This window comes from Ictidomys tridecemlineatus, chromosome 11, assembly GCF_052094955.1.
Source record: "Ictidomys tridecemlineatus isolate mIctTri1 chromosome 11, mIctTri1.hap1, whole genome shotgun sequence".
Taxonomy (NCBI): domain Eukaryota; kingdom Metazoa; phylum Chordata; class Mammalia; order Rodentia; family Sciuridae; genus Ictidomys; species Ictidomys tridecemlineatus.
In genome coordinates, this window is record NC_135487.1 from 67,234,440 (window position 1) to 67,251,402 (window position 16,963).

Consider the following 16,963-nt stretch of genomic DNA (forward strand, 5'->3'; position numbering starts at 1 on the left):
TCCTTTTGAAGCTTAGTGTGTAAATTTCAACAATGATGAATAATTATAAATTCCAGAAAAAAATGAACTTCATGCCTGAGATTCTGACATAATTCTAATCAGATTACTAATACTGTTCCTAGAATCCACAATACTAGAAAGATATAAAAGTGAAATTTCTAAATTTTAGAACTATCTGCCTTCCAGTTAACCAAAAGAGGAGTTCAAACCCATTTTGTTTACTTGACCTGACTTTAATGGCAGGTAGCACTATCCTGGATAGTGCTACTGCTGTCCGTACAGCAGCAAAAATTATTGTGAAAATATATTCTCATCACCTTGAAAGCTTAATTTGAAACCAATCTCTATTACTAAAGTAGGCGGGGGGAGAGGGAGGTGGGTGCGGAGAGAGAAACAGAAATAAGCATTTGATGACATACTGTAGGCTTTCTTATGTTAAACCTTTTTTATTATAGTAACATATCTGAATAATTGAAATAACTTCACCATACAGATACCACATGCTGGAGCATGACAATGCAATGCTAATTGCATACTGTGTTAACATTTCAAGCACATTTTCTGTGACAATATTTGGATTCATATACAGGTTGTAAAGCACATGGGGATATTTGAGTCATGATTTGTGTTAGTACATGTACTGCTTTTAAGCTAATCCTCAAATTCAAAACCTTCTGCAAATCCATTAATCACATGTTATAGTATGTATAGTCATTACTGTATGAACTCAGGACAAGGAATTGTGGTTAGCCTTTTAAAGAGAAATATCAGCATTATAAGGTCACTTTTTTAAGGTAAGCTTTCTTACTAATTTAAGAATAATTAGTCTATTGAATGATGTTTTTACCAATAACTTTCAAGTTAGTAGCAGGGGATAAAATGAAAGCTTTATTTACTCTTCTTAGGTAAGACAGCCCAGTTAATACAGAATATGTTATTTGAACAATTTTCCTTCGATATATTATATACATATTTATGATAGAGGAAAAAAATGGCGGCAGTCTCAAAGTGTGCGATAAGTTTTAATATTAAAACTTTTGGTTGCAAGAATGTTATTTGTAGCCACGTATCTTGCTTTTTGTATGGATCCAGTAATTAATGCTTTTTAGGCATAGAGACTTCAACCCGGCTCCTAAAAATCTCAGCAAACTGAACTTGATCCTGTAACATATTGGATCTAAATTTTATTGTTGTTCAGGCAAACACATACCATAAAATTCAAGAACAATGAATGTTTAAAAAGCAGGATTTCTCTTTTCTTGACTTTGTCCATGCAAAGTTCAAAGCTTGAAAGGGAATTCAGAGAAGGAGAAAGATAAGAGGGAGAAGAGAAACAGAAAGCAATGTAAGGAATAAAATTTTCATCATGAGTATATTTCTAAATTTTAATTTATTTTTAAGTTAACGTTAGTCCAAAATATTTAAATAACTAATGTTTAGATAACATGACTCTCAAAAACAAATTTCTCAATTTAAAAAGAAGAGCAAATACTTAAAAAATCATCAGATCACAGGAAGACAATTCATTAAATAGTTACTTTTTTTATTGTTAACTCTTAGAATGACATAAACCAAGACTCAAAATGTAAATTAGCATTACAAAACAAAAATGGGAAGCATCTTCTGTCACTCCTGAGGTATTTTCTATTATTTTTGGAGAATATATAATTAAGAATGAATCAATGCTTTACAGAAAATTAAATAATAAAACTTATGAAGCTTTTTTGGGGTACTTTTGAAAATGTTGAATATTGTAGTGTGTTGAAGAGAATTTCTACACAGAATGACTTTCACATTTTAAAGAAGAAAATATTTGAATTTATTTATATTAAAACATCTGAAATTTCAAGTTAGATAAAATTCCATACTCATCTACTCTCTAAGTTAAAGTAAAATTAAAATAAGATCATTTTCAGGTTTTTTTACATACGCCACAATAATAATCTCTTTAAAAAACAAATTGTCAAAATAATAGTAGAATAGTCAGAGGCTCTAAGATGTATTAGTTATCTATTGCTTTGTAACCAATTACCCCCAAATTCAGAAGGCCACAATGTCTGTGGTTCAGGCAGCTAGATGAACATCACTTAGTTGGATGCCCTCAATTTCTTATGGCTAGAAGCCACTATTATCTAATTGTGCATAAATATTAAATGAAAAGAAAGGGACTTTTGTCGTTTGGTTTGGTAGTTTTTTAATTTGGGGAGGAGGAACTAAGGAAATTTTGGTGTATTTACACCTAACGTAGACATATAATAAAATTTGTGTACATATCCTGGCATCTTATCTGTAATATACAACTACATACTAAACAGAGAATACCATTTCCATTTCCATGCTTGATTCTGTGACAACATCATTTTTGTATTCTTACAGTAAATTAAATGCATTAAAATTTATTGCTTATAAAATGAATTAAAATATGAAGAACAGTACCTTTAATATATCATATAAAGCAAATGATAACTAATCTACAATGCTGGAATATTTGAGTGAAAACTAATTTGCAATCTCAGACTGGGTTGGTATGGCATGATTTAAAATAAAAAGGTTCTTTCCTAGACAATCTGGAAATCAACCCAATCTTATAGCTTTGGTAAGCTTTCCAGTCTTAAGATTTACCCAATTTAGGGGTATGTTTTTCTATATCATAGTGAAAGTATGCTTCCATTGTAAGTAAACCAAATTCCCTTTTAAAACCCCTGGTGAGAATAGCTTTCACAGTTTTTCAAATAAAGCTACATTCTCTCCTTAAAAAAAAAAAAAAGAGTTGAATTTGTACTATTGCTTATGCTGATATGTTTTTACCCTGTGAATAAAAAATTTATAATAAAAACTAAGGGATATTTTATGCCTCAAAAGCATTTCTATGGTCTCTGGAGACTTCATGGTTCATTATTGTGTCTTCTCCTCTTAGTTGCTCATTAGGGAATAGCACTACAGCAGCTAGAGTGCACAGCATGCCAGGTAGCATATATAAACAATGAGCAAATGGCTTTTATTCATAACCTCATCATATCAAAGCAGATCAGTATGAAAAGGCAAATGTGGGTAATAAAATTCTAGTGCTCAAAATAAGGCCAGATGTATGTAGCTAGAGAAGTAAAATTTACTTCATCAAATAGCAGGGTAATACTATTCTTTTAAATTCACTTTTATCTTTCAATTGTGTGAGTGTGTTTCTGGAGGAAGGGTTCCTCCCAGTGTTGAACATTTTCATTTTTTTTAAATTTTAAATAAAAATTTCACTCTTGTATGAATAAAGACAGAAGTTCTAAAACACACTAGAGAAAATTAAGTGACCATTTGTGACTTAAGCTAAAGCAAGTGAATGACCATCAAACTGGGTTGACAGTATTTATTAGCCACTGCAAGTTGTGTCTCCTTCATGGCCAAAGCATGAATTAAAAAAAAATTGACTAAAAATACTCCATGAAATGACTGACTTTTTGATCATTCTTACAGTGGTGTTATAAGAGCCCAGTGTTTACATTATTTATTTTGGAAAAGCTACACCATGTTTAAGAAATCACAAAATAGAGTCCTAAACACTTTTTAGGAATTTCCTTCATCTCGATATCTTGTCCTCTTTTCCCACAATGACAATGGCAAATTAATTGGGATGCATCCAGCAAAGAAAGTTCCCAACTGGAATGTGGATGTTAAATAGTCAAAAAGAATAGAGTAACGAGCAATAATTTAGGAAAGAAATAAATCATTTCAGTCCAACACTCTCAGAAGATGGCCTTAAAGCAAAAATCTGTCTGACTTACAACTCTGGGTTGTCAACTATTCAGCTTCTGAATTAAACCAGGCCAATCTGCCTGTCTCAGTTCTCCTGCTGTGAGGCCGTTTCTTGATTTACTGGAAATAAATTTTAGGATATTAAAAAGAAGTACAACATTCATGAATTTTGCAAATACATTAGCATCTATAAGAAGAACCACTGGGTGAGGAAGTTTCAATAAATTTCTGAAAGGAATATACTTTCTAAGGAGTTCAATGATAGAGGTGTTTATATTTTTGTGGAAAACTAAAGGCTCACTCATTGGTTTTCAAACCATAAGCCAGAAATGGAAGTAAATTGCTATAAAACTTATCCATAATCACATCTGACAGGAAGAAAACTTCATACTGTACTTTGATTAAAACAAATTTCTCAAGGGTATTTCAATAATTAGTAATATGTGGCTACTAGAATCTTGTATTCAGAATCATTTAGATTTTTCTATGGTGTAATGAGAAACTACCATACTAAACTTTGTAAATTGGTGTCAAGATTGAGAGAGTTATTATATAATAAGTGTGATGCATTATTTTTTAACACCAAAATGAGTTTGAAATGTCTGTTCTTGTACTTCTGCAGAAGAATTGTACTTAAGCATATGTTTACCCATCAAAGACATATTTTCCAAATAAAAATGTTATGAGACACAACAGTCATATAGAATTCTGTCATTACCATCATTTTCTGTTCCTTTCCATGACTCCCTATAAAATGTAAAGATATAAACTATATTACATTTTATTGTTAGCCCAATGGATTGTCTTCTGTTTTAGATCATAATATGATCTTACCAGATCCTTACTGAAAATGTACTTTATTACATGTTGATGAATTCCCACACAGAGGAATAAAAATGCAGGTGAATCAGTTTGGGATTTTTTTCTAGTACTTTACATGTGTATATTAATGGTAAGCCCATTTTATACTTAATCCTATCATCAAGCAACACCTGGCTTCTCAATCTTTTGTGTTTCATTTTAAATGGCTACTGTGAATAACAGAACTATAACATATTATACTATTAATGCTTTTTCAAGTCAAAAGCTGTGTTATCTAGAAAATAATTTAACACTGTAATGGGATCGTCAAGATCAATTCCATTTTATAATCTCTGCAGCAAAAATAACATTTCTAGTAGGAAGGAATTATAAACCTAGCAAATTCTAGACATTCACATATTTGTGTAAACAATTTAACATGGTTTATTACATTTCCAGAAAGGTTAAATCTTATATTCAGTTTTCTGCTAATTCTTCTTTCATATATTATAATAAATATATATATATACATATATAATTTGAGTGCATGTGTGCATATATTTCCACACATATATGTCATATATACATAAAACAGCACTTAATGGTTACTGTCTTTGTGTGTTCAACTTGAGGCAGTAAATTAATTGCTATTATGCATGACCTATGATGGATCTTCCTTTCAGTTTCATGAATGGCCATATCGGGATGTAAACAAAATATTGGAGCGAGTCATTCCAGGAGAATTGTATTTCGTGTTGTAGATTGGTGTTCTCATGAAGAACTGGGTACTTCCTGGTAGTAAATACCTAAAAATGACAGGTAAAAAATTAGATTATTACAAGCAAATTAGTATTAACATTTCTCACTCAAGGGTTATGTGTTTAGTAATTTACACATCCTACATGAAAAATGTTTCTGTAATAACAGTGCAATTCATATAAAAAGATTTCCTCCCCAAGATCAGGGATCAAGAAAGCTCATAGAACTTTACTCAGAGAATTGAACATAGATGCAACATATGATATTATTATCTCAAGATATCCCATAAACAATCATTGAACTCAAATGCTATGAAACTGTTTATGTGGCTCGTGTCAATTTAGAATCCATCATCAGTCCCCGTAAGTAATGTGTGGAGCCAAATATTTCTTTAAAATATGGGATATGAGAATTTTGACAAACCATATTAACAGTAATTATGTTTCCAAGAAGCTGGAAATACTGATTAGAATTTAAAATATTTAGTTTTTGTATTATATCTAATGGTAATCTAAAAGAAAAAGTTAAAGAATGTTAATTCATAATTAGATTAGAAATTTTATATTCTTAGGCTATTCAGTGTTGATCATTACAGGTTATGTACAACCCTTACAACTAAATGTATTTTAGATGATGTGATTTTTCCTAATTTTACAAAGACAAAATAGCATATATACTACACATTTCTACTGGATCCCAGGGCAGCATCCTGTAAATAGACTATTAATATTAATATAGTAAAATATGTGACTGTTCATAATAAATCAGATAGACAAAGACAATGAGTAACTTCATATTGATTAATGTCATATTTGCCAATAAATGCTCCCCGCTGCTCTTTTTTTACTTTTCACTCAAAGCTCTGGAAATTTGGAATTTCCAAAGAAAATTGTACACCCATATAATCCCTTTTCTTTGAAAAACCTTGATTAGCATTATGCCAGTCCTATTTATATGTCTACAGAGAAACAGTCAAGGAAATCCAAATGAAAAAATACAAATAAACAACTCTATCTGAAGTGTAAGTGCAAGTAATCCTGAAAAGGAATTTGCTAAAAAGTCAAAACAAAGATCTCTATGAGAAATTTCTAAGAGGATAAGTATCAACAGAAGGAGACTGGTAATTAGCAGTGGTTTAAAAATAAACAATAAGAATCAAAATATTCATTTTATTCTCTTCATTTGACATCAGAATCCTTTGGTGACAGAATAATAAATTCATAGATAAATGAAAAAAGTGAAGGTCAAGAATACTATTAGCTACTATTTTATGTTAGACAATATTGGAAACTATCATAATCTGTCAATGGAAAGTTACATTTATACTTGTTTTATTTGAATTTTGTTGAAAGAAAATGGATTCATTATAATCAACTTTGTACAGCGTTCAGATTAAAATGGCAGCACTTTCCATAATATACATAAACATTATTTTCAGCATAAATTATCTAATAATATCCACTAAATCTATTACCTAACATCAAAAACTATAAGCAATTGCTCAAATTATTAAGTTAATAGACCAGTAAAATAATATACAACAAAGTAAATCAAATCAAAGTTCTATAATTAATGATGAATAATGAAATAATTGATTTCTCATATCACAGATTATGTATTTTCTTAACATCATGGGTAATTGATTAATTATTATGTCAAGAGTTAGTGGAGTTATGATTAATCTGATAACTTTTATTATGTAAAAGCTTCCCTTTCTATTTAGGACAGAGGTATAAAATCAACTAAAGTGTTTGATCAAAACCCACTATTAGTTGACAGTTAATCTACTTTCTTTTGAAAATGCATTCTGACTGTACTGGTAATTACATAGTAAACAGTAACTTCTACCAACTTTCTTACAAAGAATTTCTAAGCAAACATTACTATTGATGTTTCAGTAATATTCACACAAACTTTTGTGTTAAAAAATCTTCATTTCACACATAAAAAAATAAAAATGCAAAGTCTGGACCACACCTAACTTCTGTTTAATTAAACAAATATTTAAATAGCATTTTCTGTGAGCATGATAATATGTCAGGTAGCTTACAGATGTTAATTCACTTAGTTTTCACAACAATTCTATATATTAGATATTCTTGTTAGCTATATTTTATGTATAAATAAACTCTATGATACATACAGTGGTCAAATTCCTTTCCTATGGTCACAAAGCTAGTAAGTGTGAACCAGGATTCAAAGCCATGAAGGTCAGCTTTAGTGTCATTGCTCATCACCACTATACTATGTTGTCATGACAATTTCACATAATTGTCACTGTACATGAATCCAAATTTTTAAACTAATAGGTACAATTATATAATTTTTTAAAAATATGAAGTATGAAATAACGCTGAAAATAGAAAAATATTATACATGTCACAAAATCAAACTTTTCAATAGAAGCAAAAAAAGTTAAAAGCTTTTTTTAAGATTAGATAAAGAAGTACATATGAACTTTAATTGGAAGAAACAGTGAGATTACTTAAAGCATTAAAGAGAAATGATATTTACTATTTGTCTTAATATTTCCATTATTATCTCTTGGTAGATTCCCACACTAGCTGAACACTAAAGAATATTTTTGAATGTTCTTTGCAATGGAGTTAAGTAATACAATTTGAATTTTTAAACAGGAAAACTACCTCAAGGAAGCAAATTTAAAGACCAAGTCTAAAGAGTTTTTGTAAAACACCAAAAAGTCTGAAAAATTTACATCTTTATCTTTATGCTAGTTTATTTTTTATATACCAAACAGGCTACCTCAGCTGCCTCATGCCAAGGAGAAATAATTCAGATCACCCTATTTCCATCTGCTTCACCCACATAGCCTCACGCCTTTTCTCTAAGGCTAGGCACGAGCATCTTCACATACCCTCTTCCTATACACATAGTACACACACTCATTTATTCCTGATTGATGTAGAATTGGTTGGTCTTTTATGTTCCCTCTTGTTGTCAGTTGTGGAGGATCTCTAGAACATGAAGCATTTCAAAACTGGTAGGAAATTAACCTTGGAAATGGGAAATGTAAGCTCTACCTACTTTCTAGGATCTTCCTGGAATAGGACCAAAGACATCTGACCCCCCACACCCCAAACCAGAATAAACTCAGCTGCCTGGTTGGGGAATGGAGAGTAGGCAAAGTTCATCAGAATGTATTTCCAGTATTTTCTGAAAACTTTTTTATTATTGTAAAATGATATAACACGAAATTTATAATTTTTTACCATTATCAAGAATACAGTTAGTGCATCAAGTACATTTACAATATTATGTTACCATCACCACAGATTCCAGAAGAGTTTCATCATCCCAAACATAAACTCTATACTCATTAAATATTAATTCCCATTTTCCATCCTTCTAGGCTGAAATATAGTACAGTAGTAGAGCACTGGCCTAGCATGCATGAGGCCCTGGGTTCAATCCCCAACACCACACACAAACACAAAAATTTCTCATTCCCCTCCTCCTTACCCTTGGTGACATCTATAAATTTCCCTATTCTACAAATTTTCCTATTCTCATGTAAATGGAAATCACAATATTTGTCCTTTTGTGTCTGTTTATTTAACTCAGCATGCTTTCAAGGTTCATCAATGTTGTTTTATATCAGATTCCATTTTGTTTTATGGCTGAATAATATTTCATTATATATGTACATCATATTTATTCATCTATTCATTTGTTGATGAATCATTGAATTGGTTCCACCTCTTGGCTGTTGTAAAAAATGCTGCTGTGAACATAGATGTGCAAGTATTTCTTTGTTTGAGTCTTTGTTTTTGATTCCTTTGGGTATATACCTAGGAGTGTATTTCTTGGGTCACACAGTAAATCTATTAACTTTCTGAGATACTGCCAAACTATTTTTCACAGCTGCTTCACTGTCTTACATTCTCATCAGCAATGCAGGAAGGTTCCAACTTCACACCCTTTCCAGCACTTACTATTTTGCACTTTTTAAAATACCAATTATAGTAGATATACATTGTTCTGATTTTTAAGTTTGATTTGGGGAAATAGGGGATAAGTACTGGTTTCAAGTTTCACCTCTGTCACATGTTAGCAATGTGGATTTTGATAACCAACTTAACTTCTTTAGACTTTTTCATTTTCTCAGTTATGAAAAAAGTCCAGTAGCTTCTGCCATGCCTACAGAATATGGCGCCAATGAGATAGTGTACATAAATGAAATACTTCTAATAATTTATGTATTATGAGCATCAGCCTCACTAGCAAGAACATGTGTCAAACTTATCATAATGTAGGGCCGTAAATGGCACCATGTATTTAACTCCTCAGTTTTTAAAACTTCTTAATTGTAAAGTATAAAACACATTCAGAAAACTACATAAAATATTAATATCCAATTTAATGAGTATTATAAAATAAGTATTTGCATAACTACCTCTCAGGATAGGTAACTGAACATTCATAGCATCCCTCAGCTCTGAATTACAGCATCTCCACGCACTCCCTCCCCATAAAGTAATCACTATCCTAACCTTTATGGTAATTTCCTTATTTGCCACCTAAGTATGTATTCCTTAAACATAATTTAGTTTTGAATATTCTTATTTTAAATAAATGGACAAAATATGTATTCCTTTATTTCTGACTTCTTTAGCTCAACTTTATGTTTGAGACTCATCCATGTTGTTATACTGAATGTGCAATTTGTTTAATATCCACTGTATGGATAATGTTCAAGAAAATGCATCCATTCTTCCATGGATATTTGAATTGTTTCCAATTTTCACATACTATGAACAAATACTGCAATGCTCATTCTACTAAGTGTCTTGGTGCCCATGCCTGTACATTTCCACCAAGAGTTTACTGGGAGTAGAATAGCTGCAAAACAGGAAGACTTTAGTATGTGATGTGATAAAAGGTGTCAATTGTTACTGTCACCCGCAATGTAAGAGAATTCTCATTTCTCTACATTCCTGTTATCTCTTGGTATGCAGTGCTGGATATGCATTATTTTTGAGATTTTGTATTTCCCTGATTATTAATTACCTTAAATACTTTTTCAAATGTTTGTTGGTCTTTTTTCAAATTTCTTCCCCATTTTCCTATTCAGTGGTCTCTTTTTCTTGCTAGAAATTTGTAGGAATTCTTATATAATATGTACAAGAACATTTTAATGTATCTTATGGGTTGTAAATACCTTCCTCCATCCTGTAGCTTGTTTTTTGCACCTGATTTAACATAGTCACATATATTTATCTTTTGCCTTATGATTAGCACTTTTCAGTCCTCTTTTTATAACTATTAAACATCTCAAATTCATGAATATATCCCATATTATCTCCTGAAAGCACTAGTTTTGCTTTACTGGTTTACTCAGTTCACCAGGAAATAGTTTTTATTTATGGCATAGGTAAAGTCAAGTTCTTTTTAAAATTATTATTTGGAAATCCAATTGTCCAGCACCACTTCTTTAAACAAACTTCTTTTTCCCACTCTTCATAAGTAAAGCATTCCTCCCTTTTTTTGCCATAAATCAAGTAAAAATGTAGGCCTGGGTTTACTTATGGCTCAATTATTTATCCTTTTGCCAATTTCATATTAGCTTGGCTTAATTTATCTTTACTATAAGTTTTTGTACACAGTACTTAACAAATTCTACCAGTTCATAATTTATTTCAAGATTATTCCTTTGCTTTTCTGTATTATAAATGCTTAAAAAAGCTTTAGTTTAATATTTTCCTTACCAAAAGTAAATAAAAATAAGATTAGTTGAAAACTACATATGTACAAAAACTATTTGCAAAGAACTGACATATTAATAACAATCATTTCAATGATGAATAAGGTATATCTTTTCATTTTTTTAAGCTTTCTTGCCTTTCTTGTTAAACTTATTCTTTTTTAAAATTTGTTTAAATTAGTTACATATGACACTACAATGATCTTAACATATCATACAAACTTATTCTTAAGGGTTACATATAATTTCAAGATATTTAAAATCATATTTTAAATTTCATATTCTAACTATTTGTTGTTAATACAGAAAATGCAATTGATTTTCTTATATTGACTTTGCTTTCATCAAAATTGTTGCACTTACTTAAATGAATCTACAAATTTGTTTAGATGTGTATCAGCATAATCATACCTACTGGTAATGAGTTTTAGTTCTTTATTTCAAACCTAATTTTTAAATTTATTTTGTTTTCCTCATTACATAATCTAGGACTTCCAGCACAATACTGGATAGAAGTAGTGATAATGAGAAATCTTGTTTTGTCCTTTATTTGAAAAGGAAAGCCTTTAACACTTCAACATTTAGGTTTGTCTGTTGTGATATTTTCATAGCTATCCTTTATTAGACTGGATTTAATTTTTTCCCTAGGTGACTAAGGAGTTTTTAAAGCAAGAATGTACACTGAATTCTACCAAGTGATTTATTTATGTCTTTCAAAGTGATCTTTTATTCTACTAATATAGAAAATTATACTGATCACTTTTTAATGTTATTGCATCCTTAAAAATTTATGGATTAAGCAGAAGTTGATCATGATATATTATCCTATTTAAACTCTCTGGGTTCAGTTTGTTACTATTTGGTTTAGAATTTTTATATCTATGGTTAGCGTTGAGACTGAGCATTCGTTCTCTTTTGCAATAATTCTCCAGTTGGGTTTTGGTATCAAAATACTTTGGTATCAAAAGGATGGCAGCCTTGTAAAACAAGGGAATAAAGTTTTCTCTTTTCCTGTTTTCTGGGTGGGTTTGACAGAACTGACTAGTGAAGTCATGTAAACCAGGAGGCCAAAAAGTGGTTGGAGATCCTAAAGCTTCCCAAGTAAACCTAGTTACAGTGAGATATTGAGCTGGTTCCAAGAATGCTAATGTCAGATAGGGAGATACATACATACATACATACACACATACTTAGATTGATTCTAATTGACCACCTAGATGTATATACCAGTCCTATTTGCTTAGATATTACGGGCCCTGAGAAAGGCTTTTTACTACTTGTGCTTATGATTGTATTTCTGAGAAGGCCACTCTCTTTCATGTAATAAATGCCATCAACTCTAAAGCCTCCTAGTAAATATCCCACAGATCTCTAGTCAAGATAAACATTATCAATAAACCTGACTGATGTTAACTCTATTTTTTTTCTTTTTTAATTTTATAGATAAATTATCCAAAATGTATCACGTTATAAATGCACCTCCTTATAAGCATATTAAAATATTTATATATTTATTTATAATTAAAATTAAATAAAGAAATCAAAAAAATTAACACCAAAAAACAAATAACCCAATCAATAAATGGGATAAGGAAATGAGCAAATACGTCACAGAAGAAGACATACAATCAATCAACAAATTTATGAAAAAGTGTTCAATATCTGTAGCACTTAGAGAAATGCAAATCAAAACTACTCAAAGATTTCATCTCACTTCAACAGAATGGCAGTTATCAAAAAATCAAGCAACAATAACTGCTGGCAAGATGTGGAGGCAAAAGGTATGATTCATTGCTGATGGGATTGCAAAATGGTGTAACCACTTTGGAAAACAGTATGGAGATAACTTTAGCAAACTTGGAATGGAATGCTAACAAACTTGGAATGGAATGCCATTTGACCCAGCTATCCCAACTCCTCAGTCTATCTCCAAAGGACTTAAAATTAGCATGCTACAGAGATGCAGCCACCTCAATGTTTACAGCAGCTATTCACAATAGCTAAACTGTGGAAACAACCTAGGTGTCCTTCAATAGATGAATGGATAAAGAAACTGTGATATAAATACACAACAGAATAGTACTCAGCCTTAAAGAAGAATGAAATTATGGCATTTATGGGTAAATGGTCGGTATTAGAGAATATCATGCTAAGCGAAGTAAGCCAATCCCAAAAAACCAAAGGCCAATATATTCTCTGATAAGTGGATACTGATCCATAATGGGCAGGAGGCAAGGGAAGAAGGGATAAACTTTGGATTGAGCAGAGAGGGAGAGGAGTAAGAGGGGAGATGATAGAATGATATGGACATTATTACCCCAATATACGGGTATGAATGCATGAATGGTGTAACACTACATCATGTACAACCAAAGAAATAAGAAGTTATACTCTATCTGTGTAAAATAAATAAATAGTTTAGGTGTGCCCCCTCCTAAGCATATTAAAAATATTTACATATTTATTTAAATATTTAAAATTAATGTATAAATATAAATTCATATGTACATTTTATCAGGTATACTGCACAAATGAAATAAAGCTACTAACAAATATTGTTACCTCTACATATAAAGAGAAAAATTTATATTCTTAACATAACATTGACTTAAGTTTTAGTGGCTAGACATTAGGGAGAAATGTTTAACTCCCTCTGCTCCTTGTGTTTCCATGTTTAACTTCCAATAGTATAATCTTCCTGGCTTCTTACTACAATTGAGTTATCTGATTTGTGGATTTCAAAGAAACAGGCATGCTTGGCTCAGCAAATCTGCAGAGAGGATACATTCACACTTGCCCTCCCACTAGACTTTATCAGGCAAGGGTAGAGGAAAGTCTGGGTTGATCCAGTTCTGCCTTGGAATAGGTAAGTTTAGTTCTGGAATTCAATATTGGAAAACCCACTAATCTCACATCTAAACCATGTCCCCAGTGTAACCTTGGTAAGTAATACAACTACATTCATGACTGTGTCTGATTCCCACATCTCTTTCTCAAAAGGTTCTGAATGTGGGCAGAATAAAAATGTATTTACTAACACTCCAAAATGCTTATACTCACAATACTGGGGTCACCCTGAGCACTCGTCAGAAGTCCAGATCTCATTACAGAACTCATCAGAAGTCAAGAACAACATTACAGGGTCAGGAATATCTCTCCTGACCACAACAAGGAGAAGAAAATCAAAAGGCCTGAAACAACTGTTAGGCATAACAACTTCTTCTGGTGCAAGCAGAAAGACTTTGTCCTATTTGCCTACCCACAAAACTGCATGATTCATCACAGAAACAGGGTCATGACATCTGGAACTGCAGAAATCACATCATAGTCTGGATGAATTCCTTTCTAGACTGGAATTTAAAGTTTTCCTGAGCATGCTCCTAAAATATAACCACTTAATGAGAAGGCTCTTTACTTATATACTATAATGTCTAAAAAATGGATTTCATTCTTTTACATCATGAGACTATTCATGAAAATAATTAATTTTATTTCAATAATTTGCTTCAATCAAACCATAAAAACTGTAGAAATAAGTTTAATATTTACATATTTTCAAAATGGTTAATTTTACTTCTGCCGTGGTTGTGATTAATCAGTTATTATTTTCAGAAGAATTAATATAGGTTAGAGGTACTACACGAGTACAATGACAGAATCCAAAACAAAGATTTAAAATACCTTTGTAAAAGATTTTGTGCATAATATTCTAAGGATCCTGCTTGAGATCTTTTTGTTTAATAAACAGGTCAATTTTCCGCTGTGTCAAAAAATCCAAACTATTGTGGTTCCATTTTCCTCACTGTTTACTCAAATATTAGTTGAATTTTTTGACTATTGTGGCTTATTTCCTTCTACATTGAGTAGTACTAAATATGTACACATAATAAAGCTAATATATTCATATTCATTTTATTTCTAGTAGGAGCTACAATTGTTTTGAGAAATACAAAAATGTGCTTCTTATTTAATTTATTCTGTATTTTTGCAACTTAAAAACAATATTGGGTGGTTTTTTGAGCTTTGGAAAGCTATCTATTTCAATTTAACAGCTGTCATAAAACTCAAATTTGAAGTGAAACTTGACAAAATTTCAACTCCAACAGAGTTTTGTTGTTGTTGTTGTTGTTGTTTTTGTTTTGTTTTGTTTTGGTTTTTTTTTGGTGTTGAAGGGAGTAGTGGAGGCTTTCTGAACAATAAAATGAAACCATAGGCATCTTCCCCATAAAGAAAGCTCCAGGACACATGTTCAAATATCCCTACTAGGAAACAAAAGTTGAATTTATTACCACACATTTGGATGCTCTTACTGCATTTTGTAAACCAAATAAGTTTATATAAGTATTTAAATAAGTATGTAAACCAAATAAGTTTATTTCCATGTATGCTGTTTCCCTCATGTCCAGGTTTTGTGATTGCTGTCCTTGTTTAGTCCCTTAAAGGAAAAGATGTGCTACTTAAAAATATTTTGTCGATTATTGCGTGTGTAATTTTTAGCCTTTAGATTTTTATCCCTACCTATCTAAGCAAAAAGAAACGCTCAATTTCCAACTGTACTGTGACATTATTTTATATCAAGATCTCAGGGAATAGAGAATGTAAACAGTACCTGGAATTACCCCAGTCAGGACCAATGCCTGAGAGTGATCCTCTTGTGTCGGTTGCATATTTGTAAACCACTAGCAAGCACTGTTTACAAAGCTCCACCAGGCGCTGGCAACACTGGAGCTGCAAAGGAGTTACCATCTCTGGGCTTCTACTGAATATACTCTCCCAGGAGGATCTGTTGGCATGGAAACAGACAAGACTTCATGTTCACGTTTAAAAATGGCAACCAGCTATATCATTTACCTAGCAACAAACCAATAAAGAAAGCTAGAAATACTCTCACACATCTATAATACATACAGATGATTGAAAAGTATATAAGAAATACAAATTAATTAGGAAATTAATCTTTATATAATAAAAGAACCAACATCAAATTCATGTACTATTTGTCTTTAAAGATTTTGGTGGTTCCAATCATTGGTAGCTAAAAGGACGACTTCCCAACATCTCCTAAAAAAAAAAAAAAAAATGGAGTTACTCCATATTATAGTTTTGTAAAATACTGAACTGATTTCTCAAAAATTAAGTATTCTAGGAATTTAGGTTTTCTAAGAATTTGTATTTACCTTAACACTAATAATGATCCTATCCTACAAAGGGATTAAAAAGTTGCTACAATTTAATCTGTGAACTAGGACAATTAGGTTAAACTAGCACTAGGACAATTAGGTTAAACCCTTTTTAAGACTACATCCATGATATTCCCAGAGCACAAGTCCTGTGCTCTAGAAGTAGCATTATCTCCATAAGTACTAACACACTGCAAGGTGGGGGACAGTGATTTGGATCCAGGTGTTTGGTTGCCTCGTGGTTGTGGTGCACTTGTACTGGGAACCCCCTTAGCAAAAGTACAGGTTAATCTCAACAGCTCAGAAGGCTAAGGCAGGATGATCAAAGCCAGCCTTGGAAAAGCAAGGTGTTAAGCAACTCAGTTAGACCCTGCTCTAAATAAAATATAAAATAGTGCTTGGGATGTGGCTCAGTGGTTGAGAGCCCCCAAGTTCAATTCCCAGTACCCCCTATCAAAAAAATGTACAGGTTAAGATTGCCCAGTTGCTATGGTGATACCCTGCCCGAGGAAACTGCACAGGTTCAGAGTTATCAGTCTTGACCTTGAAACTCAGATACTAGCTCCCAGGGAAAGGGGGTTCTGAGCATAGCGAGAAAACCATAATGTTTCTTCAGTGCTGTGACCTTTAAGCCTGGCTGCTTTGCAGAAACTTTCCCACAAATAACCTTTGAATGATAAAACCTATATAATAAATATGCTGAGCCAGCTCTGGATCCCTGTTCTCAACCAGAGATCAGTATCCCACCTGATCCCAG

The 16,963-nt window shown here is 31.8% G+C and overlaps 1 protein-coding gene across 8 annotated transcripts in view; it reads right to left on the minus strand.

The window, feature by feature from the left end:
* Nucleotides 1-868: 868 nt before the first annotated feature.
* Ttll7 (tubulin tyrosine ligase like 7) overlaps nucleotides 869-16,963 on the minus strand; it is a 145,251-nt gene continuing 129,156 nt past the window's right edge. For 7 of the 8 annotated variants that reach the window (XM_078026604.1, XM_021732259.3, XM_078026600.1 and 4 more), the window contains 2 exons: nucleotides 15,636-15,809; nucleotides 1,523-5,351 (listed from right to left, as the gene is read on the minus strand). In XM_078026604.1, the coding sequence (XP_077882730.1) occupies nucleotides 5,231-5,351; nucleotides 15,636-15,809 (295 nt within the window). In that variant the 3' untranslated portion in view covers nucleotides 1,523-5,230. Of the gene's footprint in view, nucleotides 1,287-1,522; nucleotides 5,352-15,635; nucleotides 15,810-16,963 lie in introns of those variants that run through there. The other variant, XR_013427870.1, reaches the window with a different exon arrangement.